Source organism: Leuciscus leuciscus, assembly GCF_965113295.1.
Source record: "Leuciscus leuciscus genome assembly, chromosome: 7".
Taxonomy (NCBI): Eukaryota; Metazoa; Chordata; class Actinopteri; order Cypriniformes; family Leuciscidae; genus Leuciscus; species Leuciscus leuciscus.
The window spans coordinates 26291686-26316043 of NC_138731.1; the positions used below are offsets into that span (position 1 = coordinate 26291686).

The 24358-nt window shown below is 39.5% G+C and overlaps 5 protein-coding genes across 12 annotated transcripts in view; all 5 read right to left on the reverse strand.

The window, feature by feature from the left end:
- Window positions 1-24358, reverse strand: part of LOC309503725 (collagen alpha-3(VI) chain-like) — a 113209-nt gene that overhangs the window by 86578 nt on the left and 2273 nt on the right. For 5 of the 8 annotated variants that reach the window (XM_082176497.1, XM_082176495.1, XM_082176494.1 and 2 more), the window contains exons 2-8: window positions 23009-23117; window positions 20525-21121; window positions 19276-19869; window positions 18444-19052; window positions 17547-18152; window positions 15753-16334; window positions 14050-14649 (exon numbers count right to left, since the gene is read on the reverse strand). In XM_082176497.1, coding sequence (XP_082032623.1) covers window positions 14050-14649; window positions 15753-16334; window positions 17547-18152; window positions 18444-19052; window positions 19276-19869; window positions 20525-21121; window positions 23009-23105 — 3685 coding nt within the window. In that variant the 5' untranslated portion in view covers window positions 23106-23117. The remainder of the gene's footprint in view (window positions 1-14049; window positions 14650-15752; window positions 16335-17546; window positions 18153-18443; window positions 19053-19275; window positions 19870-20524; window positions 21122-23008; window positions 23118-24358) is intronic. The other 3 variants (XM_082176499.1, XM_082176498.1, XM_082176500.1) reach the window with 3 other exon arrangements.
- Window positions 249-1020, reverse strand: LOC309503735 (collagen alpha-3(VI) chain-like). Its single transcript, XM_082176508.1, has one exon. It carries the CDS (start codon window positions 965-967, stop codon window positions 311-313), a length of 657 nt encoding a protein of 218 aa, XP_082032634.1. The 5' UTR covers window positions 968-1020; the 3' UTR covers window positions 249-310.
- Window positions 1032-1793, reverse strand: LOC309503730 (collagen alpha-3(VI) chain-like; the record flags this gene model as incomplete). The annotated part of the gene is made up of 1 exon (XM_082176504.1): window positions 1032-1793. One exon carries the CDS (start codon window positions 1791-1793, stop codon window positions 1032-1034), a length of 762 nt encoding a protein of 253 aa, XP_082032630.1.
- Window positions 1901-2704, reverse strand: LOC309503738 (collagen alpha-3(VI) chain-like; the record flags this gene model as incomplete). The annotated part of the gene is made up of 1 exon (XM_082176511.1): window positions 1901-2704. The coding sequence occupies exon 1, from the start codon at window positions 2570-2572 to the stop codon at window positions 1901-1903; it is 672 nt and encodes a 223-aa protein (XP_082032637.1). The 5' UTR covers window positions 2573-2704.
- LOC309503727 (collagen alpha-3(VI) chain-like) lies at window positions 2765-14014 on the reverse strand. Its single transcript, XM_082176501.1, has 6 exons — window positions 13366-14014; window positions 12560-13147; window positions 11801-12391; window positions 10756-11337; window positions 3845-4444; window positions 2765-3657 (listed from the first exon to the last, which is right to left on the reverse strand). Exons 1-6 carry the CDS (start codon window positions 13979-13981, stop codon window positions 2987-2989), a joined length of 3648 nt encoding a protein of 1215 aa, XP_082032627.1. The 5' UTR covers window positions 13982-14014; the 3' UTR covers window positions 2765-2986.

The following is a 24358-nucleotide window of genomic DNA, read 5'->3' on the forward strand; positions in this document are numbered from 1 at the left end:
GTACTGCACCACAGAAACACGGTCTCTGTTTGCCTCTATGTTGAATAGCTCCACTACTCGTTGCACAAAATCACGCATTGCTGGGAATGTATTTCTAGTGCCATCTGAACCGTCCAGCAAAAACACTACGTCCTTTCTGGGTATGGCGTCATCAGCTAGGAAAAGAAATCAGCATCATTAACACCAAGTCATTTCAAAACATCTTAAAAATGTCACATTAATTCAACCACCTTATCGACCACCTAAGCTGTGGGTAATGGTCCCACTGCTCATTACTACTTAGGGAGATCAACAAAGCACAGCCTGTGAGCTAGCTGTCATAAAGTTCTGCCATGCACATACCAGTGAGAGTCGGTGAAGCTGGAGTGATGGGCATTGCAACAGCCTGGACAGAGGCCAGCAGCTGCTCTTGGACATTTGGGAGCTCACTGAAGTCGGTCACGGACAGAGCATAACTGGGGTCGTATGAGATTCTCTGCAGTTCTCTGCTATCAGAGCCCCTCGATCCAATTCCAAAGGTCAAGACGCCAAGCTCTTTCAGGGAGGAGGCTGCTGCATCAACACTGTCGAATGACCTTCCCCCGCTAAGCAAGATCAGTATCTGCGGCACACCCTCCAACCGTCTGCTGCCGGAGGAGGCAGTAAATACATTGTCTCTGACGTACTGGAGAGCTGCCCCCGTGTAGAGGGGTCTACCTCCTTTGTGTCTCAGACCTCTGACACGGTCAAGAACCTCTTCCTTTGTCGTGTGGCTATTTAAATAGAAATGGACCTCGGCTTCTCTACTGTACTGCACCACAGAAACACGGTCTCTGTTTGCCTCTATGGTGTATTGCTCCACTACTCTCTGCACAAAATCACGCATAGCTGGGAAAGAATTCCTAGTGCCATCTGAACCGTCCAGCAGAAACACTATGTCCTTTCTGGGTGTGACGTAATCAGCTAGGAGGGGGGAAAGCAGCATCATTAACACCAAGTAATGTGCATAACGTTCATAAACCTTCAGAATGACACATCGGTTCATCACCTCATTAACTCTCTGAGCTATGGTTAGAGACATCATGGAGAAAAACAAGACACAGTGTATTGTAAAGTACTGCAACGCACGTACCGGTAACAGTCTGTGAAGTTGGAGTGATGGGAATTGAAACAGCCTTGACAGAGGCCAGGAGCTGCTCTTGGACATTTGGAAGCTCACTGAAGTCGGACACGGACAGAGCATAATTGGGGTCGTATGAAATTCTCTGCAATTCTCTGCTATCAGAGCCCCTCGATCCTATTCCAAAAGTCAAGATGCCAAGCTCTTTCAGAGAGGAGGCTGCTGCCTCAACACTGTCAAATGACCTTCCCCCGCTAAGCAAAACCAGTATCTGCGGCACACCCTCCACCCGTCTGCTGCCGGAGGAGGCAGTAAAGACATTGTCTATGACGTACTGGAGCGCTGCCCCCGTGTAAAGGGGTCTGCCTCCTTTGTGCCGCAGACCTCTGACACTGTCAAGAATTTTTTCCTTTGTCTTGAAAGTGTTTAGATAGAAATGGGCTTCTGGGTCTCTGCTGTACTGGACCACAGAAACTTGATCTCTGTTCTCAGATACTTCCAATTTCTCCACCATTCTTTGCACAAATTCTTTCATTGCTGGGAACCCATTCCTAGTGGCATCCGATCCATCCAGCAGGAAGACAACATCTCTCCTCTGTCTACGGCCCTCAGCTAAAAACAGACATATTCGTGGGTCAGGTGGGGGACATTGTAAGGAGAGAGAAAAAAAAACAAAAAAACACACACAATGCATTACACACTTGGTGCTCGATCATGCTTTTTGTGTTTTCGATATCGCGCCACCTCCCGTAAAGTTTTACTCTTCAGGAAGAAGTACATTTCCTTCGCAACTCATTAGAACTAGAGGAACAATATGGCACATTTCTCTACGACCATAATAAAAGGAGAGGAATTACAGGAAGCCGGTTTGGCTTTTTTCTTACCTATCGTCGTGGTGGTGCTAGACGTTCCCTCTACAAAGACCGTGTTAATGTTGGTGAAAAGCTGCTGTTGGACACTGGGAAGGTCAGCAAAGTCACTCACTGAGAGTGCATAACTAGGCTCATTGGAGATCTTCTGGAGTTCCCTGCTGTCTGAGCTCCTCGACCCTATCGCAAAGATAAGCACTCCCAGCTCTTTCAGGGATGAGGCTGGTGTGTCAACATTATCAAATGACTTTCCACCACTCAGGAGAATCAGTAATTGAGGCACACCTTCTACAAGTCTGCTTCCAGAGGAGGCAGTGAAGACATTGTCCCTCACGTACTGCAGAGCTGCCCCTGTGTTGAGGGGTCTCCCTCCTTTGTGCATCAGACCCCTGAGCGTGTCAAGCACGTCCTCCTTTCTTGAGTATGTGTTAAGATAGAAATGGGCCTCTGGATCTCTGCTGTACTGGACCACAGACACATGGTCTCCTTTCTCAGACACATTCAGTCTCTCCACCATCCTCTCAACAAAGTCACGCATTGCAGGGAAAGAGCTCCTTGTGCCATCTGAACCATCCAGCAGGAACACCACATCCCTCCTAGCCATCCTTCGCTCAGCTATGGGTAATGGAATGGAACACAAAGTCACGTGAGCCCTGGGTATCTGATATTGTCTGTGGGTGTGTGTGTGCTCTAGTCGGCAACTGCAAAAGGGAAAAAACGCTCCTATCCTTTCAGCTGGTTTACAGCCAATCTAACAGTCATTAATGTCTGCTAAAAAATAGCATCTAATTTTGGTCAGAGTAAAACTGCCTAAACTTACTGAATACGGCAAAATGAGGTCTATAATTTAAAGGATATTTTCATCAAAAGACAAAAACTGCGCCTAAAACTGACGAAGGAGCGAATAAACAAACACGTTAAAACGCAACACTGCTTAACACCCCAGAGAGTTCAAACCCATCGCTTGTTAGGCTAATTTCCCCCGCCTCTGCTAACATGCATCGCTAACATAAACCGTTTAGTGTCTACGGCACGCTTTGCAAGGAGAGCTCAGTGTGCTGTTTTCTAGAGACGTGTGATAATCTGTCTTACCCGCCACAGTAGCTGTCAACGGCTTGACTTGTACAAGCACATTGTTGAGGGAGCTGATAAACTGCTGCTGGACACTGGGAAGGTCAGAGAATTCATTGATGGACTGTGCATAGGTAGGGTCGTTGGCAATTCTCTGCACCTCTCTGCTCGAATTTCTGGTGCCGATGCCAAAAATCAAGATTCCGCTCTCTTTTAGGGTGGAGGCAGGTGTATCTATGTTATCGCCTGACCGTCCTCCACTGAGGAGGATAAGAATCTGAGGGACACCCTCTTGCTTTCTACTCCCCGCAGAGGCGGTGAAGACACTGTCCCTCACGTACTGGAGAGCTGCCCCCGTGTTGAGGGGTCTCCCTCCTCTATGCCTCAGACCTCTGACAGTGTTCAGGATCTCCCCTTTTGTTGCGTAGGTATTCAGATAGAAATTGACCTCAGCGTCTCTACTGTACTGCACCACAGAAACACGGTCTCTGTTTGCCTCTATGTTGAATAGCTCCACTACTCGTTGCACAAAATCACGCATTGCTGGGAATGTATTTCTAGTGCCATCTGAACCATCCAACAAAAACACTACGTCCTTTCTGGGTATGGCGTCATCAGCTAGGAAAAGAAATCAGCATCATTAACACCAAGTAATTTCAAAACATCTTGAAAATGTCACATTAATTCAACCACCTCATCGACTACCTAAGCTGTGGGTAATGGTCCCACTGCTCATTACTACTTAGGGAGATCAACAAAGCACAGCCTGTGAGCTAGCTGTCATAAAGTTCTGCCATGCACATACCAGTGAGAGTCGGTGAAGCTGCAGTGATGGGCATTGCAACAGCCTGGACAGAGGCCAGCAGCTGCTCTTGGACATTTGGGAGCTCACTGAAGTCGGTCACGGACAGAGCATAATTGGGGTCGTATGAGATTCTCTGCAGTTCTCTGCTATCAGAGCCCCTCGATCCAATTCCAAAGGTCAAGACGCCAAGCTCTTTCAGAGAGGAGGCTGCAGCATCAACACTGTCGAGAGACCTTCCCCCGCTAAGCAGGATCAGTATCTGTGGGACACCCTCCAGCTGTCTGCTGCCGGAGGAGGCAGGAAAGACATTGTCTCTAACGTACTGGAGCGCTGCCCCCGTGTAGAGGGGTCTACCTCCTTTGTGTCTCAGACCTCTGACATGGTCAAGAACCTCTTCCTTTGTCATGTACGTGTTTAGATAAAAATGGGCCTCTGGGTCTCTGCTGTACTGGACCACAGAAACGCGATCTCTGTTCTCAGCTACTTCTAATTTCTCCACCATTCTTTGCACAAATTCTTTCATTGCAGGGAACCCATTCCTAGTGCCATCTGATCCATCCAGCAGGAAGACAACATCTCTCCTCTTTCTATCACCCTCAGCTATGAAACAAACATTGAACAGTGAAATAGGGAGCACAAAACATTACCTTTGATTTCATTTTTATTGCATGTTGCAATACACATTATTAAAAAGAATGTTGTAGTTGAAAATGATTATTTTAATTAAATTATTGTTCTTGAGTAGAAATACAAATGTTTAATTTCAATTATTGAAATAAGTCATATAATAATAGCCAGATTTTGTAATAATAATAATAATAATAATAATAATAATACATTTCTGTATATTAAAGAAGCATTGGTAACACTTTACAATACAGGTACACTAATATGCATTTAATTTATTCTTAACTTATTCACAGATAATCTTGAGTTCATGTATGGCTCATGACAAACCAGGCTATGTACTAATGATTGCTGTATCAGCAACTAATAAACAAGAATTTGATTAATAGATCTGGGCTGCATTTCCCGAAACCTTCTTAACGCTATGTCATTCTTAAGTTACACCTTAAGCTGTACCTTATCGATAATACGTATTTCCCGAAACGTTCTTAGTTAATTATACCTTCTGTAAGTCATACGTTCGGAGGGTTAGTCTGGACCACTCTTAGCTTTACCTTATCACTGTTGCAGGTCTATACGAATATAATTCTGAAGTTTTAATACACCCAGACAGTGTTCAATTAGGCTAATTCAAGTGTTTTCAAGCAAAGAATAAAATTGTCATTACACTGATTATTGTTAGATTTTTAATTAATTATTTTGTATATTATATTATTATTAATTTAATTAAAGAGCACTTTTAAAGGCCAGTGAAAGCATAGGCTACTGTCAGTAAAGTCCTATTCGGACGCAAATTGTTTCTCATGGGCTCGTATTTTAAACATTTACAGGGGAAATGCTGGGTACACACCAAAATATTTTTTACATCTTATAAGATTTTCAAAATGTGATAGACCACAAACATGTGGACAAAAAATCCTAGATTTAAGCGTTTTGCTCCTATAGTGTGTGGTGTGCCATGATGTGACAAAGACAGCACACCACACACAAACAGATTAGGCTTGTTTGAGATGAGCAAAATCTGCGCAGAACCGATCACCGGTGATCAGCGCGAGATGCATGCCGGTTAGAAATGTGTCCGAGTGCGGACCATGGTGCGGACCATAGACATGTATAGAAAGGCTAGATGGCTCAAGGCGGAGTCAGCTGTGTCGTCACTTGGCGGCCATCTTAGGTCAGGAGACTGCGCTGCTGCTCCCTGCTGCTGTGGACGGAAGGTGAGTGACATACGCCAACTAAAATGCTCGTAACTTGCTGAATTCTTGACGGATTTACAAACGGTTTGGTTTATTACAAACCTTATTAACGTGGCTATGATTTGTGCTGATGCCGATGTTTATGTGTATAATTTTTCACAAGTATGCAGTTAAATAGCCGCATCCCTGACGTTTATGACACACCAAGCCGTTTGAAAATCGGTTGAAAATTGAGCAAAATATAGTTATTTCAGCATTACATGCACAATAGACTTTAATGTTATAACTGGACGAGCGGTCCTGTCCTAAGATGGCCGCCGTGTGACGTCGTCGGGTCCCATTGGCTCTCAGCGCCGGTAAGCTATCTAGCCTTTCTATACATAGGTGTGTTCGACATCGGCTGCGGCTGGATGTAACCGATCGGCGAGAGTAGCCGCGTGCAGGCGGGGAGGAGCTGCAAACGGAGACGTGAAGTCGGACACTTTCTGGTTCCCGTAGTGACAGCTCACGTGTTGTTTGCATACTTTACCACAGCTGCAGTGAAATAAATGCAATATTTGCCAAATAATACACAGATGTTTCAGAGACATTTTCATTCAATACTTTATGTACTGCTTCATACAGCGTCTGTTTGAACAAGAATAAAGTTCAACATTTAGCTACTATCAATGAAGTGGAGTCTACGTTTTTTAAGCAGTTTTAATTTGATAAACATGACACAATATAACATACGACATGAAAAGAGTGTTCACTGTTATAATAAACTGATTTGAGAGCTTTAGAGGAACTAAAGGTGTTCGAATAAACACGAAACACACGTGATCGTTGTCATGCGGTGAATCCGGCCAATCGTGGAACAGCTGTGTCGTCATCAGCCCACGTGCAGCCCAGTGCAGCCGCTCTTGAGAAGCTGCGCTGGCTGAGTTCTCCGGCTACTCTCGATTTGCTCTCGCGGTACTTTGATGGCATACGTCACAGTCACATGGCGTCGGCGCTGTATCAAGTCGGACAAAATTTCTAACCGGCATGCACTGCTTTAAGTCAGCCGCCGATCGGTCTGCGCAGAGCTGCATGAAGTCGAACAAGCCTATAGTCTATGGTGCGGACCGCCTGGCTCTGATGTCATGCTGACGTATGTCAAAAATCTCTCGCGAGCGCAAGGCGCACGTGTCGGATTTTGCAGTCGAGCGCAGTTGCTCTCCACCGACTGCGCTGATCAAAAGCACGATGGGAAACGACTTGCTTGACGACACAGCTTAATGCTCATTGGTTTAAACAACTGTGATGTATTGTTCTCTTTTAAAATGTTTGATTTTAAAACTCTAATATCAGGTATTATGTGTATATGTTATGTGTGAATATTCACAAACTATCTGACAGTGCGATCTCTTTGGGTTATGCAATTTAATTTTTATAAAAAAAAGAAAATAAATAAAAACACATATGTCTGTATTAAAGAAAAAAAAAATATTGATAAACATGTATTTGGAATGGAATTAAATAACAAGTACTTTGGGTGTCTTGTTCATTTTATTTATTTTCATATAAAAGCAACAGAACTTGAATTACATCCAGTTTATTAGCAACACTGTGCACGAGCGTGAATCCCGCGATATTCCATCTTTGATCTCGCAATGGTCAGATCCACTACGAGAAGAGAGATCTGTCCGGCTTGCCTGCGCTTTTTTCACTCCTCCCCTCACTGCAGCCGCCTACTCTCGCATACATTTCAGGCTAGGCAAGGCGCATCTCAAACAAGCCTATTGCGATGATAAATTGCGATGAAACAGTTTGGAACAGGGGGGCAATGTTTCATAAAACATTAAAGCTTCCCCGGGCGCCGCCATTGATTAGCAGACCATCACCTGCTGTTAGCATTCCATTGACTCCCATTCATTTTGGCGTCACTTTGACAGCAAATAACTTTACATCTGAGGCGTTTAAAGACTCCATTTGTCCATTATTTATTTCTAAAGAAACACGAAAATGTATAAAAGGCTCCATTACCTTGTATCTTACGTTATGGCCCCATAGAAACAGTTTTTGTAAAAATAGGTTGCGATTGCGTCAAAACCACGCAACTCTCTGTCGCGCAGTAGAGAAATTACCGTTTAGACAGGAGGAGAAGCTCACAGGCAATCGGGGGGGACGTGGAGGCAAAATGACAAAATAATTAATCAGAATACTTAGCAAAAGTTTCTCCTGCTCCTAGCTCATGGACACCTCCTACTCACACTCTCTGTCTCTGCAAGTTTCGGAAGGGAATTATTCAGATTTCTCTTGGCACAGCTACTAGAAGACAGACGGGTTGCTCACGTCACATCTACGTCGTCAAGCTCAGTTTGAGTCTGCGCAGCTCGGCCATCAGGAAGTGAGAGCTTCTAATTGACTTCACTTTTCTCCGTTGAACTCAATTGGGTCGCTGTGTCCATTTATTTTACTGTCTATGGTTTGGAATGATTTTCACAGAAAATTCACGTGAAAAAAACCATTGTACCCTATATAACCTTTTATTACAGAAATTTATTCATTCTTTATTGTCTTTATTTATTATTTATTGGATTTATTGTCTCTTTAGAAAAAGTTATTTAATCCCTCTATAGAACCTCACTGAACCCTTAACACTCAGCTGCAAGTGTGTGTGTGTGAGAATGACCGTGTCTTCCATCATCTCGCTTTCTGATTGGATATTGTTTTGTTTCACATGATAATCTCCAGAACGTGCGAGCGTTTGTCCTCGGGGTTCCCCCCACACATCAGGATTTCTGATCGTAAATATTAAATATGTTGAATATTTACGATTCGCGAACGGGGCGGCTCCGACGTTCTTCCGAGCAGGTTCGGACACTCTTAACACACCTCACACCAAGGGAAAATCTGATAAGATAATCTGTTGAACCATCAAGATAATCGGGACATAGCTAGGATTGTCGGAAGGGGGGAAATCGGCCCAAAATCAGCCCGATTATCTTTTGGTGTGTACCCAGCATAAGTCGGTGATTTTAGTGCCGTCTGAATCCATAATTTCAGTGTTTTTTTCTCACCCAACCCATGTAAAAATCTCTGGCCAAATTAGTACCTACTGTTTTTTGACAAACATGTAGTGTGGTCATTTAATTGCTGTCTGAATCCACATCTCTGAGTTTACAAGAAGAGATTCAAAATTCACTGTTTAAATCCTTTTTGATCACTGCCGAGCACTTACACTTTTGTTACTGAAATGTACACTTTTATTACTGAAATGCTGGAAAGTATTTACATGAACAATTATTTCATTGCAGCTCTACCTCTGCGAACAAAAATGGGAAAGAGAAGAAAGCACGTCAAAATTTGAAATGGTTATCATGGCAGCAATACAATTTTAATTGTATGTAGGCTAGGCTATTATTGGCTATTATAGTTTGGATTATTTTTTATAATATCCCATGAGTCCTAATAAATGCAATTTCAACTATTTCTGAAGTGCTTCTTTTATAAAGAACACCGCTTTCTCACATAACGCAGTGAAGCAGCTCCTGCACGAGAGAATAATTGATTCTCGAGCCATCGATATCAACCAATTCAGCACCATCGCCACGGACAGCACCGGGTAGCGTCGCACGTAAGAATGTATATCTTAAGCAGCTTCCTAAGGTATGGTTCGGGGAACACGCCTAGTAATGGTATACGTAAGGAATAATTGACGACAGGCAGTTGAATTATTAGAAAAATAATGCACACCCGAGGTGGTAATGCGGTCACGACGCGAAGCGGAGTCAATTAAGCGGACGCGAACCAGAAGTCAATTATTCCGCTTATACTACAGTTACCACACCTCGAAACATTGTTCAGATTATGTATTTCAATATGTTTGTAAAGTTTTTGTCATTAAAACGCTCTTGTATGTTGGACTAATTTCTTACGCATCTAATCCCATGCCTCCGTTGCTAATTCCAAAACGTCATTTCAGAGTTAGCAACGGAGGTTTGAGCCGCTGATAGCAGACTAATGCTGGGGTCACACGACTAGCTGACACATTCTCTGACTGCCTACCTATTATGCAACATGTACTTTTACATGGTGTTTGAATATAAATGTTTTTATAAACCATATATCAGAAGTTTAGACTGATATGGCTTTAAAACGCTTGCAGATAACTTTCATGATGAAGAAGAACCGTTTTTCTTCATGAGTCATACATTTACTCCGGATTATCTGTGCATTCATTAAAGGGGTGGTTCGGGATTTTTGACATCGGACCTCATTTTTAAGTCAGCCTGGTTGTTATTCATCAGTGGAGACATTTTTTTTTCAAAATGATCCAGTCCTTATATTTGGATAGTTAGCCGATGCTAGGCTAGCGCGAGTCAATGGTATATGTTAGCCAGCCATTAAAAACCGTTTTACCCACTCCACAGTGCACCAAACGCAAATCAATTATAACACTAGACTATCGATGCAAATGTCCGTTGAGAGAATAATGTTAGAAATCAAACTTACCTTTCATCTCAATGATCCCAAAGGAACTAGTTTCTCAGCAGCTGCGGAATTTTACTTTGCTCCGGTTAGTAATGCGGCAAAAAGTAAACACAGAACAGAAGCGCACTGTAATCAGTGTACCAGCGGCAGGTAAATACACTTGCGTCATGTGTGTACCGGCTCACTCGGTTGCCTAGGTAATCAATATCACTAAGCTGCTGCTGTAGACAAGGCTTATGATTACAGGGAACAAATTATAACTAATGCAATGTGATGAAAGGTAAGTTTGATTTCTAACATTATTCTCTCAACGGACATATACATCGATAGTAGTGTTATAATTGATTTGCGTTTGGTGCACTGTGGAGTGGGTAAAACGTTTTTTAATGGCTGGCTAACATATACCATTGACTCGCGCTAGCCTAGCATCGGCTAACTATCCAAATAAGGACTGGATCATTTTTTTTTTTTTAAATGTCTCCACTGATGAATAACAACCAGGCTGACTTAAAAATGAGGTCCGATGTCAAAAATCCCGAACCACCCCTTTAAGCATGTTAGTGCACCCGTATTGTAAAGTGTTAGCAATTAATTTCACTCATTATTTTGAGGAAGCAATATAACACTTACCTATCAATTCCTTTTTGTTGTAACTTGTATTGGATTTCATTGCTTCCAGTAGCTGTACTTGGATTTTTGGTAATTCACTGAAGTCAGCCAATGAGAGTACATTATTTTCAGAAGAAATTGTCTGTAATTCATCAGAGTCTGAGTACTTTCCTCCTATTCCATATATTATTACCCCATTTTTTTTAAGAGCAAAGGCTGCTTCAGAAATGCTGTCCCTGGACTTTCCACTAGTCAAAATAATTAATATTTGAGGGGTACCTTCTTTGTGCCTGCTCCCTGAGGCGCTTATAAAGATATTTTCCTTTACGTATCGAAGGGCAAATCCTGTGTTTAAGGGCCTTCCACCTTTATGGCTAAGCACTTTCACTGCATTCAATACATCTTCCTTTCTTAAGAATGAATTTAAATAAAAGTTTGCCACAGCCACATTGCTGTATTGAATTATTGAGATTCTATCATTATCAATTCCCACATTAACATTTGTGATAATGTTATACAGAAAATCACGTATTTCTGGAAATCCTCTTCTTGTACTGTCTGAACCATCCACAAGAAAAGCAATATCCCTTTTCAATCCTGTGCCTAGAATTGCAATAATTATAGGATTAGAAAGATTTAAATTATTCAGCTTTAAAGTATTCATCTTATTAGAATTTGCTTGCTTAGTTTAATTAATAATTATATACAATGGCAGGAGACGCATACATAAAATGTAAAGATTTTCAATAAAATATTTTGTAGCTTTCTATCTAATTCAGATTTCCAACAACCCAAAAAAAAAAAAAAAAAAAAAAAAAAAAAAAAAACAGAATAGCATAAACTTTAAATGATCAGCCTATAACAGTGGTTTTCAATCCTGGTCCTGGGAACTCACCACTCTGCACTTTGTGTATGTCTCTCTAAATAAGGAAGACAAAATGTGGGTCCCCAGGACAACGATTGAAAACCACAGGCCCAAGCCTCAACATGCATTAACTTCAACAAACTTCTTCAAATCTTTTTCAAGTTTTATCAAGTTTTAACGTGTTTTATTTTTAATTCTTACCATCAACTTCAGTGTCTCCTTTTTGTCTTACACCCATAAGTTTTGTCAGGAGGCTTTGACGGACATTTTCTAATTCATGAAGATCATAAACAGCCATGGCATAATCTGTCCGAGAAGAAATTGCTTCCATTTCAATGGGATCTGTCAGCCTTGACCCAATGGCAAAAATGGCTACTCCCATACTCTTTAGTGCATTAGCTGGTCCACGAGGAGAATCTCTTGATCTGCCACCAGCCACTAGCACAAGATTTTGGCTAACACTGTCTATTTGCTGACTTCCAACTCTAGGGGTAAAAATATTGTCTCTAACAAATTGTAGAGCTTGGCCAATATATTGTGGCCTTCCCCCTATTGGTTTGAGGTTGCGTACAGCATCTGCCACCTCAGAAGAGGATGAGTACGTACTGAGATTAAAGCTTGTTGCTGCAGTATTACTGAACTGCACAACAGCAACTCGATCTTTTTCTTGACCAACATCAAATGTTTCTGCCAAACTGGCCACAAATTCTCGTATAGTTGTGAATCTATCACTAGCATTATCAGATCCATCAATAAGAAACACAATATTTCTTCCTGCATCCAAAGCCTGGCCTAAAATAAACAAAGGGAAGAATATTTCCATGAAGGAAAGACAACAGTATTTTAACAGCAATTCTATAGAAGCCACAATTACAGTATATCTGTCTGCATCTGTAAGTCTCTTCTTCATTTAACATAACAGCATGTTCAAGAAAAGATATCAGTTATTGGAATTCTTACCCTCGGGAGTTGGAAATTGCTCAGGAATTTCATCACCACTTGTCAAAACAGAGGCAACTCTTTGGACAATGTTGTTGATGGAGGTGAAGTCAGGAACAGAGAAAGCATAGGCTGGAGTTGAAGACATTGTCTGTAACTCAAGTGTATCAGCATTTCTTGTGCCAATTGTAAGTACTTTTATGTTGTTTTCTCTTAAATTCTGTGAAATGATTCTGACATCATCACCAGATCTACCACCGCTAAATAAGTACAGAATCTGAGGTACACCCTCATGACGTCTGCTTCCAGAGGATTGTGTAAATATATTTTCTTTAATAAACAATAGAGCAGCTCCAGTGTTCAGCGGCCTTCCACTTTTGTGCCTCATAGAACGTATGGAATTTAGTACCTCTTTTTTGGTTGAGTATGAGCTGAGATAAAAATTAGCTGTGGGATCCCGACTGTACTGAACAACCGCCACCCTATCGAGATCTTCCTCCACATTTAGACTCTCAACTACCCTCTGGATAAAATTGCGAATTGCCTCAAAACCAATTTTAGAATCATCAGAGCCATCAATAAGAAATGCAACATCCCTTTTAGCAGATTCTGTAATAAAGAAATGAGACAAAAATATTTACTATAATAGAGGACTTTAATAGCACATTCTACAACACTAGATCATGTGTTTACTGATCTAAAGATTATGAATGAATGTGTGATGGGATTATTTATGCTATCATGTGCTATAATACATAAAACACTGCTGTCAGTGGCTGACGTACACACATACACACATACATTAAGAAATTAAATAAATCTCTTACCAGAAACCTGAGAAGTCATTTTTGGTAACCGTTGGTAAGATACCTCTTTTATTAATGTGAAGATATTATCTTGAACATCAAGAATGTTCTCAAATTCAGAAATGAAAAAGTAGTTTGGTTGATGGGATATTGTTTGTAACTCAAGTGTATCAGCATTTGTGGTGCCAATACTTAATGAAATGACACCGATATCTTTCAAAGCTTTGACTGGACCACGTATGTCATCATTAGACCTTCCAGAACTCAGCAGAATTAGAAACTGTGTCACACCCTCCAAATATCTACTTCCTGCAGCAGCAGTAAACATGTTGTCCTTTACATACTGTAAGGCTGCCCCAGTGAGACGCAGCCTTCCTCCTTTATGAATTAGACGTTTCACATGATTTATAACATCGCCTGATGATGAATGTGTATTCAAAAGAAAATCAAAAGCTGCATCATCACTGTACTGGACCACTGCAACACGATCTTTATTTGGTTCCACATTCAGTTTCTGAACCAGGGTCTGAACAAAGTTTTGCATTTGTAAGAAACTTTCCTTTGTGCCATCAGAGGCATCGATTAAAAAAACAACATCTCTTTTTCCTGCATCTGTTGCAATGGAGCATATATACATATAGTTATGTAACTAGTCCATAACACCTTTAAATCAACCACATAAAAAAACTGTCATTTTATCCTTACCTGTTGCAGTTGATGGAATCCTCCTGGGCTGACGAGGAACTAATTTTACATATGATAAAAGTTTCTGCTCAATGGTTTGAAGTTCATCAAACTGAGGAACAGTAAGGGTATGACCAGGAGTATATGAGATTGCCTGGAGTTGAATAACATCTGCATTTTGATTGCCAATACTAAATGGTACAATTTGGTCCTGTTTCAGAGCAGCAGCTGGAGCTCTAACATCATCCTGAGACCTTCCTCCAGTCACAAGCACAAGAATCTGAGGAACCCCATCCAGGAGTCTGCTCCCAGAAGAGGCAATGAACATGTTCTTTTTTGTATAATCAAGGGCTCTTCCTGTGTTGAGGGGATTTCCTCCCTGGTGTTGCAGTGTCTCAATTGAATTGAGAACTTCTTGCTTTGTGGCATGTGTGTTCAGGTAAAAATGGACACGTGGCTCTCTGCTGTATTGGACTAAAGACACTCTGTCTCCACTGAGCCCGATATTGAGTTTGTCCACGACTCTTTGAACGAACTGACACATCTGTTTAAACGCATCCCTGGTGTCATCAGACCCATCCAGGACAAAGACAATGTCTCTTTGAGCTACATCCAATTCAACTGGGATGAAAATTAAATGGCTTTAGTAAAATGGCCTTAACTCTTATAAAAAGTGTAAGACAAAAAATCATCACACAGTAATATGTGACCCTGGATCACAAAACCAGTCACAAGTAGCAGGGGTATATTTGTGGCAATAGCCAACAATACATTGTATGGGTCAAAATTATTGATTTTTCTTTTATGCCAAAAATCATGAGGATATTAAGTAAAGATCATGCTCCATGAAGATATTTTGTAAATTTCCCACCGTAAATATATAAAACAATTATTTTTGTGAGAGAATGCAACACAATCGCGAACATAAATTGACAACTTTAAAGGCGATTTTCTCAATGTTTAGATTTTTTTGCACCCTCAAGATTCCAGATTTTCAAATAGTTGTATCTCGGCCAAATATTGTCCTATCATAACAAACCATACATCAATGGAAAGCTTAATAAAGCTTAATAAAAAAAATTATTAAAAAAATGACCCATGTGACTGGTTTTGTGGTTCAGGGTCACATATTTCCCATGGTATTAACAATAAAATTCAAACGTGAACAATGTTTTAAATCAAATTTACATTCCAAATACACTTTATTATACACTATATTTCTGTTCTGTCTTTAAGAATATGCTGACAATATCTGAAACAAAACAAAAAATCCATTATGAGAGAATATTACTAGTGTATTTTCACACTCACATGAATAAGATCAATCAAGCAACTAGAACAGAAAAAGGGAAGAACAAGGAGTTGCTATTGATCAAACACCAACAATGATTAAGAAATCATTGGCTCAAACAAGAGCTTAAACTGAAGAGGAATCTCCGCAAGAAGTACGACTCTTCCATGGTTGAGAGAACCAGTGGAAAATCATGAAAGTTCTCTGATGGACAAAGCAAAAGATGAACAGGAAAATAGTAAATATTTAGTGGCAAAGGCCATTAATTGCCAGTCTTTAACATATGTTAAGCTGAATCAATCAATAAATGGCCTCATTGTTAAAGGGAGTAGTTTAGTGAAGAAAGTAGATTTTCATGTCCAAACTATCAAATGTCTAAAGTCATAAGAAAAAGCTTGAATTTTAAGAAAATGACAAGTGTAGTTATTCTTACCAATGATAGTAGGGGGTTCTATTTCCATTTTGGATTTGATAAAGGAGAGGATATCAGGCTGTATATGTAAAAGTTCACCAAAAACTGAAAGATTAAAAAGAAATCTAGGTGAAAATGCTATGCTTTGAAGCTCTGCCTCTACAAAATTCTTTATTCCAATGGCAATGGACAGAACTCCAAAATTTTTGAGATCTTCAGCGGGACCTGCCACATCATCACTGGACCCTCCACCAGTCATAAAAATCAACAGCTGAGGGACTCCTAGCTGATGTCTACTTCCAGAAGCAGTAATGAAAACATGGTCCCTGACATACTGTAACGCTGCCCCAGTATTTAGGTTCCTTCCACCTTTTGCTGTGAGGCCATTAATAGCATAAATTACAGCTTTCTTACTATTGTAAGTATTAAGTAAAAAATGAGTCGAAGTATCTTCACTGTATTGTATTACAGCAACTCGAACAATGTCCTGGTCAATGGCAAGATCCTCTGCCATTCTCCTAATAAACTCACGGATGGCAAGAAATCCATTTCTGGAGTCATCTGAGCCATCAAGGAGAAAAACTATATCCCGTTTGTAAATTCCTGTATCAGGCAAGTTACCAAGAAAAGAAAAAGAAAAGGATATTGGAATACATCTCAATCATTCAATGTTTAAATTGAATAGCAAAAGCTTTAAAAGTGTACAAGAGCAAAAAATAAGCAAGTAAATCAAAGATTTACTTGACATCGACATCTTGACATCGACCCCTCAAAAAATATTTTGTGGGTCAGGATGTGAACAGCGTTGAATAAGAAAAAGCTCTTGCAAGTACAGTTCAAAAATACTTCCATGGAATGAACATCTTTATGTGCAAAAGACGTCAACTAAGGACATGGAAGATATGAAAACTTACTTAAGAAGAAAGATTTAAGTAAGAAAGTAAGAAATTTTTAGTTCCACGCATCCTAAAACATCATATATATAGCAATTTATATGATATTTAGATTTAAGGTTTGTAGCAGACTCAATGCCTAACTTAAACACAACTAATTGTTTATGTATTGCTTATAGTGAAAGCTCTTACCAGCTGAGTCTATAAAACTTCTGTTTTAGGAATTTGTCCATATTCTTTTGGGATATTCTTAAGAGTTAAAACAATGTGTGGCTCTACTAAAGGAAGATCATCAAATCGATCAATATAATGTGTGAATTTAGACTGGATTGATACAGTTTTCAGCTCATTTAGATCTGCATTTTTCACACCAATGCCTACTATCCCTATTTTAAGATTTTTTTATGGCATGGCCATGGCAGGTCCTATTATTTCATCACTAGATGGTCTGCTACTCAGCAATATTAGTATTTGAGGAATTCCATGAAGTCGTCTACTCCCTGATGAAGAAGTGAAAACCTGTTGTCTCACAAATTGGAGGGCTGCACCAGTGTTAGCTATTTGTCCACCTTTGTGTTTCAGGACCTTAATGGCATTTAGAACCTCCGTCTTTGTTGAGTAGGTTTTGAGAAAGAAGTCAACCACTGGATTGTCAATGTCCTGAACCACAGATACTCTGTATTTTCTCTCCTCCACATTAAGTTTCTCAACAACTCTTTGAACAAAATCACACACTGCACCAAATCCACTTTTAGTACCATCAGAACCATCCAAAAGGAACAGAATATTTTTTTTGCAATATCTTTGGCATACACGAAGATACAGTAAACCAATAAGAATTATTTAGAAACAAAGAATAGCACAGCACCAAAAAAAAGCATTTAGAAGGCCACAGCAAAATAAAAAGCTAAAATGTTCTTACCTTTCTCTAGAAAGACCTTCAGTTCTTGATCTGGAAGGTTCACATAGTTCTTGAGCCTTTCCTGAACTGTGTTGAGCTGGCTGAATTCCTTCACATTGAAAGCAAATGATGGATTGTGAGAGATGGCCTCAATCTGTTTAGGATCTGCATTTTTCACTCCAACACCAAAAGGTACAACTCCATCAGTCTTTAGGGCTACCGCAGGTTCTCTGACACTATCTCTTGATCTTCCCCCCGTCAAAACTATCAAAAATTGGGGAACATTTTCGCCAGATCGACTACCATATGCTGGTGACAAGATGGTGTTTTTCATGTAAGTCAAGGCAGCACCAGTATTCAAACTTCTGCCACCTGTCAGAGTGAGTCCACTTACAGCTCTCAGCACCTCATCTTTGGTTTGGTAAGTGTTCAGGTAGAAGTTAGGACTTGGTCTCTCGCTATGCTGGACCACAGAAACTCGCACTTTATTAGAGCCTATATCCAAAGGCTCAATTACTTTGGAAATGAAGTCACGGATATAGGGAAAGTCACCTCGAACATCATCAGAGCCATCGATCAAGAATGCAACATCCCTTTCTCCACCTGAGGGACCTGGTGTTTCAATTTCTGTGAAAGATTTAAAAAAAAGAAATATCAATGAAATACAATAAAATGCTATAAATAAAAGTTACATTGTACATTTCTGAACTCAAAAGTTAAACACTGTGAGTGTTTAAAAATAGAGAGGAGCAAAAAGTAATTTGTATATGTTGACCAGAGGTGTTCTTTATATTATATTATAATAAAGTAATTGTTTTGTATTATTCATTATATAAGTCTTAATTTATTTACTAAAACATTATTCAACAAAACTGAAAGATTTTTTTTATAAAGTCATGTCAGCATGATTCAGCTTACCTGTTATTGTTGTATTAGTCTCCCCAACAACAGTGATCAGTGGTGTCATGATACTGTCAACAACATTTGGCAAATCAGCAAAATTTTGTCTGTAGTATGCCAAACCTTCAACAAAAGCAACAGTTTTAAGGAAACTCTCTTCCACTTGGCCAGCTCCAACAGTAAAAGTCAAAACACCCTCTATAGCTACACGGTCAGCAATCCTCTTGACTTCATCTTGAGATGGTCCTCCTGTTATTAGCACAAGTACCTGCTGGATCTTCTCTCTCCTACGAGACCCAACTGACTGCCGGAAGTGGGTTTCTAGGGCATACTTTAGGGCTGCGCCAGTGTTCAATGCACGTCCTCCCATCAAACTCAGCTGAGCAATGGCAGAGAGAACATCCTGTTTGGTGTTGTGAGTGTTCAGATAAAATTCAGTTTTCTGCCCCTCAGCAAACTGCATTAGTCCAATGCGCACTCGCTCAGGTCGAACGTCTAGTCTATTTACCACGCCAGTGATGAAGTCCAGCACATATTGAAAGTTATTTCCAACGTAGGTAGATCCATCCACCAAGAAGACAATGTCTCGGACAACTTTTGGGGTGTGGACTGTAGTAACATCTAGGCCTAGAAGATTTTATATGACCACAATTTTAGATGTCTAAGTACCTTTAAAATGAAGTTCAAGAATCTTAATTTGTATAAGACAGTATCAATGGGCAAAAGTTCATAAAACAAAATATAGTTTTGTACAGTATTTTGTTTATCTATATTTATCTTATTAATTTAAATTAATAACACAATTTGCACTTTTTATTTAAACAAAAGAAGTATGTTTGTAGAATATTACCCGTTTCAGTTGGGCCCTCTGTCACAAAAACACCAGTCAATGTAGAGAGACGGGATACAATTTCTGTGGGGTTGCGTACCAACAACCTGAAGTCCTTCCGCATGAAAACCACAGTTTCATCAAAAGCTATTTGCTTGAGCTCAGCCTCATCAGCAGCTTTGGAGCCTGCAGCCAAAGTTAGAACACCCATTTGACGAAGAGCTTCAGTTGGCTGTTGGACACTGTCTTTAGATTTTTTACTGGTCAGGAGCAACACAAGCTGTGTCACTTGATCATTAATGCGGCTCCCACTCTCAGGTCTGAGCATGTTGGTTCTCACAAAATCCAGGGCAGCCCCAATGTTGACTTCAACCGAAGGTTTGGGTTTTATTCTGGCGAGAGCAGAGATTAGGGATTCTTTTGAACTAAATGAGTTGAGGTTGATCTCCGACTTTGGGGTGGTGGAAAACATGGCCACTCCAACCTGCACCTGATCAGGTCCAATTGGCATGGTGTCAATAAACCTTTTGATGAATTCTCGCACTGCATTGATTGTGGTGGCACCCATGCTACTGTCAATGAGGAAAATTATATCTCTTTTCCCAACAGCCAAAGCTAAAATAAAAAAAGAAAAGAATTCTACTTAGTCCTTCTGCAAATTCAAACCAAAATCAGGTAACCTATGAAGAAGTTAGCTATCATTTATTTAAAAAGTATGTTTTACAGAAACAATGTATTAATAACTATCACCATTTTTTTACTTGCCATAAAGCTAACATATATAAAAGTAGTAAAAGTTGTAATATATCAATATATGTAACATATATTACAAGTAGTAAAAATAATGGAAATCAATTAGCATAAAGTGATCATTTATTTCAAATAGAAATAGATACAAATGCTATGACCTAAATGTATTAATATCCTGAATATAAACATACAAGGAGTGTTAATGGGTTGCATGATGTGCTACTCTTGGTTTAGTCTAAATATTGAATCTTATAGAAAACACAAACTCTGAAAAGAACAGTGAACTAAAAAAATTAATGTTTGTATGGCTCATTTGTAAACACAGCATGCGTATGTTTTTTGTTTTTTTTGTTTGTTTTTAAAGAAAGAAAGATATTTTGGGACAATAAAACCTTTCACCTAAAAATATGTAAAAAAAATTTTTTTAATTATTTGTTTAGATGTCCACGCCTGTGACAATGTATTATTTCCTTTTTCTTCAGTTTCTCTATGGAATCCCTCTCATACAGTAATTACATACCTTCTGTGAAATCTGTTTGAATCACAATGGTGCGCTCAGCGACCCCATTAATGTATGGCAGTATCTGGTCACCCATGCTTGCCACTGTTCTGACATCAGGAGCGGACAGAACAAAGCTTTTGTCTGTAGCAATAGCTTCCAGTTGGGCAGTAGCAGAATCACCCGCAGCAATACCAAAGGTGTACACACTGGCCTGCTTTAGGGCCCTCTCACCCTGACTGACATCATCAGTGGACTCCCCAGCACTGATTACCACCAGTGCCTGGGGCACCCCTTCCGCTGCCCTGCCTCCTGCATCTTGGCCCAACAGACTGTCTACCACCTCCTCCAAGGCGGCCCCCAGATTTGACTCAGTCCCGCCAGGGTACTCAATCTCCCGGATAGCACTGAGGACACTCTCTTTGTTGTCATAGCTATTAAGATAGAATTTAATTTCGGGACCTGCACCATAAAGCACGAGGGCTACACGGATTGTGTCCCTGCCCACGGCAAGCCCCTCAATCACTTGGACAGCCAAATCACTGACGAGGGGGAAGTTGGCAGCTCCAACGCTCTCTGATCCGTCAATTAAGAGTATAAGGTCGGCTGACCCGGGGGCTTTGAAGGAAAAGTGGAGAGAGGACAGAGAAACAAACAAAATATAATGCAAAATGTGTGGGTTAAAAAAAAAAAAAAACGGAAAGAGGGAGACAGGGGAAGGGTGCAAGCGTAAAACATAATCATGGATAATTACAATCCATCATAAAAACACAACACAAAAACACATTATACTGCATGTCTGCTGAACCAAGGAAGATGCTCTGCAACTTTCTAATTTTCATTCTCTGAAATTGTGTAGAATTATGTTGTGGGGATTTAATTTACACAGTGTATTTAGAATAATTGTGTGTACATTACGAACTTTCTGTATATGTATTCGGGCACCTCTAAAGGCTACCTAGGCAATTGAATCTTTCCATCTTCTTGTGTTCAGTCAGACCATGCAGACTCATGTTACAGTATTCAGTGATAACAGCACCAGTCATGACCCTTCTGTCTCATCTTTGGACTTCTTTAAAATCACTTTTAATGTTACTTGTTTAAACTTTACTGGCTTTTTTCACACATATGATTAAAGACTCAATGAAATCACTCAATGAGCACAGTTTTATTTATTGTGATAACATAATTCCTGTTGAAACAAAAGGTTTTTCCAGGATTTTTAAATAGCCAATAATCTTTAGTTATGTCACAGACATGAGCCATAATTTAGGCTACTGCTTGATGATCGGTTGCAGCAGATATTAAAGTGAGGGACATCAGTAAGACAAGTCATCAATACATTAGGCCTGATTTTCAAGAAAATATTGATGGCTAAAAGGAAAGTGCATATGGAGTAAAAGTGACAAAACTTTATTCTACTTCTAAAACTAAAATTTGATTCACTTTAATGTTTGAATTTAGTGAAAAATGCATAGCAAACATTCCAAAGATGAAAACATATGGGTTCATCACTGTATCAATTGTGGAGAATTTTTTTTTCTTTTTTTATATGGTTACACAGTGAAGACAGTCAGCACACATATACGTATCAGACATTAAGCTCTCAAGACATAAGCTGTGCTGGGTGGTTAGCCATCATCAGCTGCTGATGATCTCTAAAGTCTCAAAGACATAAATCAGTGACACCTTGCCATACTTTAAAGAATTTAGGCATCCGATTTGAAGTGAATCTACTTTCTTTTTTTTTCTTCTTTTTTTTTTTAATTTAGTACAGAAATAATGGATAAATTAGTGAACGGATGATGAGAGACAGAAAGACAGTTGGATGGATGTTGGTGGTTTTGAAAATCTGTTACACCTAAAATCCATTATCTCACGCCTCTTTGTGCGAAGGCACTAAAAACAGAGGAGTCGCAGCAGGCAGAAAATGTGAATGTGACAAAACTAGTCATGTTATCAGTGTGGGGGAATGTTAATTGGGTTATTTCTGGGAAAGTTTTGCATGAATTACCCGTTGTCAATATTAACTGGCTGTGGCCATTCCCAATGCTGACAGTAGCTCTTGAGACCCTTCAGGATTAGTGTAAACTTGAAACTCAGTGTTCTGTTGAATTCTTCTTGATCATTGGGAGCTCTAAACAAACTACAGCACACCACTCTGAATATCTTTACAGTATTTAAATCAGTTATTTAAATACGTGCTCAACTCCCTTTACTGAAACTGTAGATGTTTCTCTTCATTGTCTTTATATTTCAAATTTTTAACTCAAGTGACAAGCATTAATGGAGGGTCTAATAAAAACTGAATATTTAACAAAAGCTTTGCAAAGAAAAACACCTAATTTTAAGGTCTCTTTCCAATCAAAGGAAACATTTATGATTTTTACTTGTGAATTGTCTGCAGCACAGTAAAATTAACATGTCTTCACTCATAACTGGAAGTTTACATCTCAAAGAAAAATTAAGAAAAAAAGAAGAAAAAAAAAGCTGAACTTAACTTACCTTCCTGAGCTTCAAGTTTTGGGAATAGACCAAAAGCCATTATACCCAAAAGGGCATACAGTAACAACCGGTTCTTCCCCATTGTCCACAAAAGCATCGGAATAGACAGCTAAAAAAACAAAACAAAACTGCTTTTAAGTTTTTGGGAAGAATTTGCACCATACTCTATGGAGTATATACACCTCTGAAGCTTTGTTACTTTCACTCATCATCACTTTATGCCAGAACTTGTACTCACTTGCAGTGGCACAAACACATATTATGACGGTTGTTCATCCACAGTTCTGTCATAACTTTGGACAGTTTGATAATGTTTTGCTATCAAATTATAGGTCTCAAAAGATCAATATTCTAAAAATAGTCACTTATTGGGTTGTTTGTGTTCTCATCTTTACTCATAAAATATGACAAACATTCTCTGAAATACCTCAGGACTGTTTACACTTATTTTTAGGAGGAGAGGAAAAGTTTTGGCAGCACAGTGAGATTTATGTGACCTGTTTCCACCCCATGAGCCAAATCCACACAGCTGTCAGATTTCAGGATTTCAGGAGGAAAAGGATTTCTTCCCACATCAACTGTCCTCACTTGCCAGTAAATACCACAAAGCAATAAGAGGTCCACACATTAAGAAAAAAAAGCATCAGAGTACTGGACACAAACAAAAATGCAATAGCATGTGGACAGACAGATGCCAGGACACAGAATGTCCCCTCCTTGTTGAGCTCAGAATCACACTGAAAAGTACTGTTGTAAAACCTTTTAGACTGGACTATAGGAAAATGACATGCTTTCCATCACATCAGTCTCAGAGTTGCTGAACTGAATCCTTGAGTCATAGTACAAATTAATTAGTTTTGGTGGTTGGCTGCCATTTTACCATACACGCAAATTTGATAAAATAAAAAACCTGAGGAATACATATTAATTTATAGTGCATGTTAAGAGGCTCTCAGAGTTAGACCTATAAAAAAATCACTGTTAATGAAGTAAAGTGACCAAAAGCCATTTGGGACAGGTTAATGTTCTGAAAAATCATTTCTTGGCCCAAGTCAAACATTCCAGTTTTATTTAGTTCAGTATTGAATGAAATATGCCTTTAAATCGTAGTTTTAATTAATTTATTAAAAAATTCACCTGCCATTTTACAACACAAAGAATGAATTGCAATTATGTTAGGCCTGTCATTATGTTGTATATGCTACTCTTTAAAAACATAATTGTTTAAAAACGTCATTGTTAACAACACAAAGAGTTGCTAACAACATTTTTACTTCCATAAGTAAACTTCTATCTATCTATCTATCTATCTATCTATCTATCTATCTATCTATCTATCTATCTATCTTA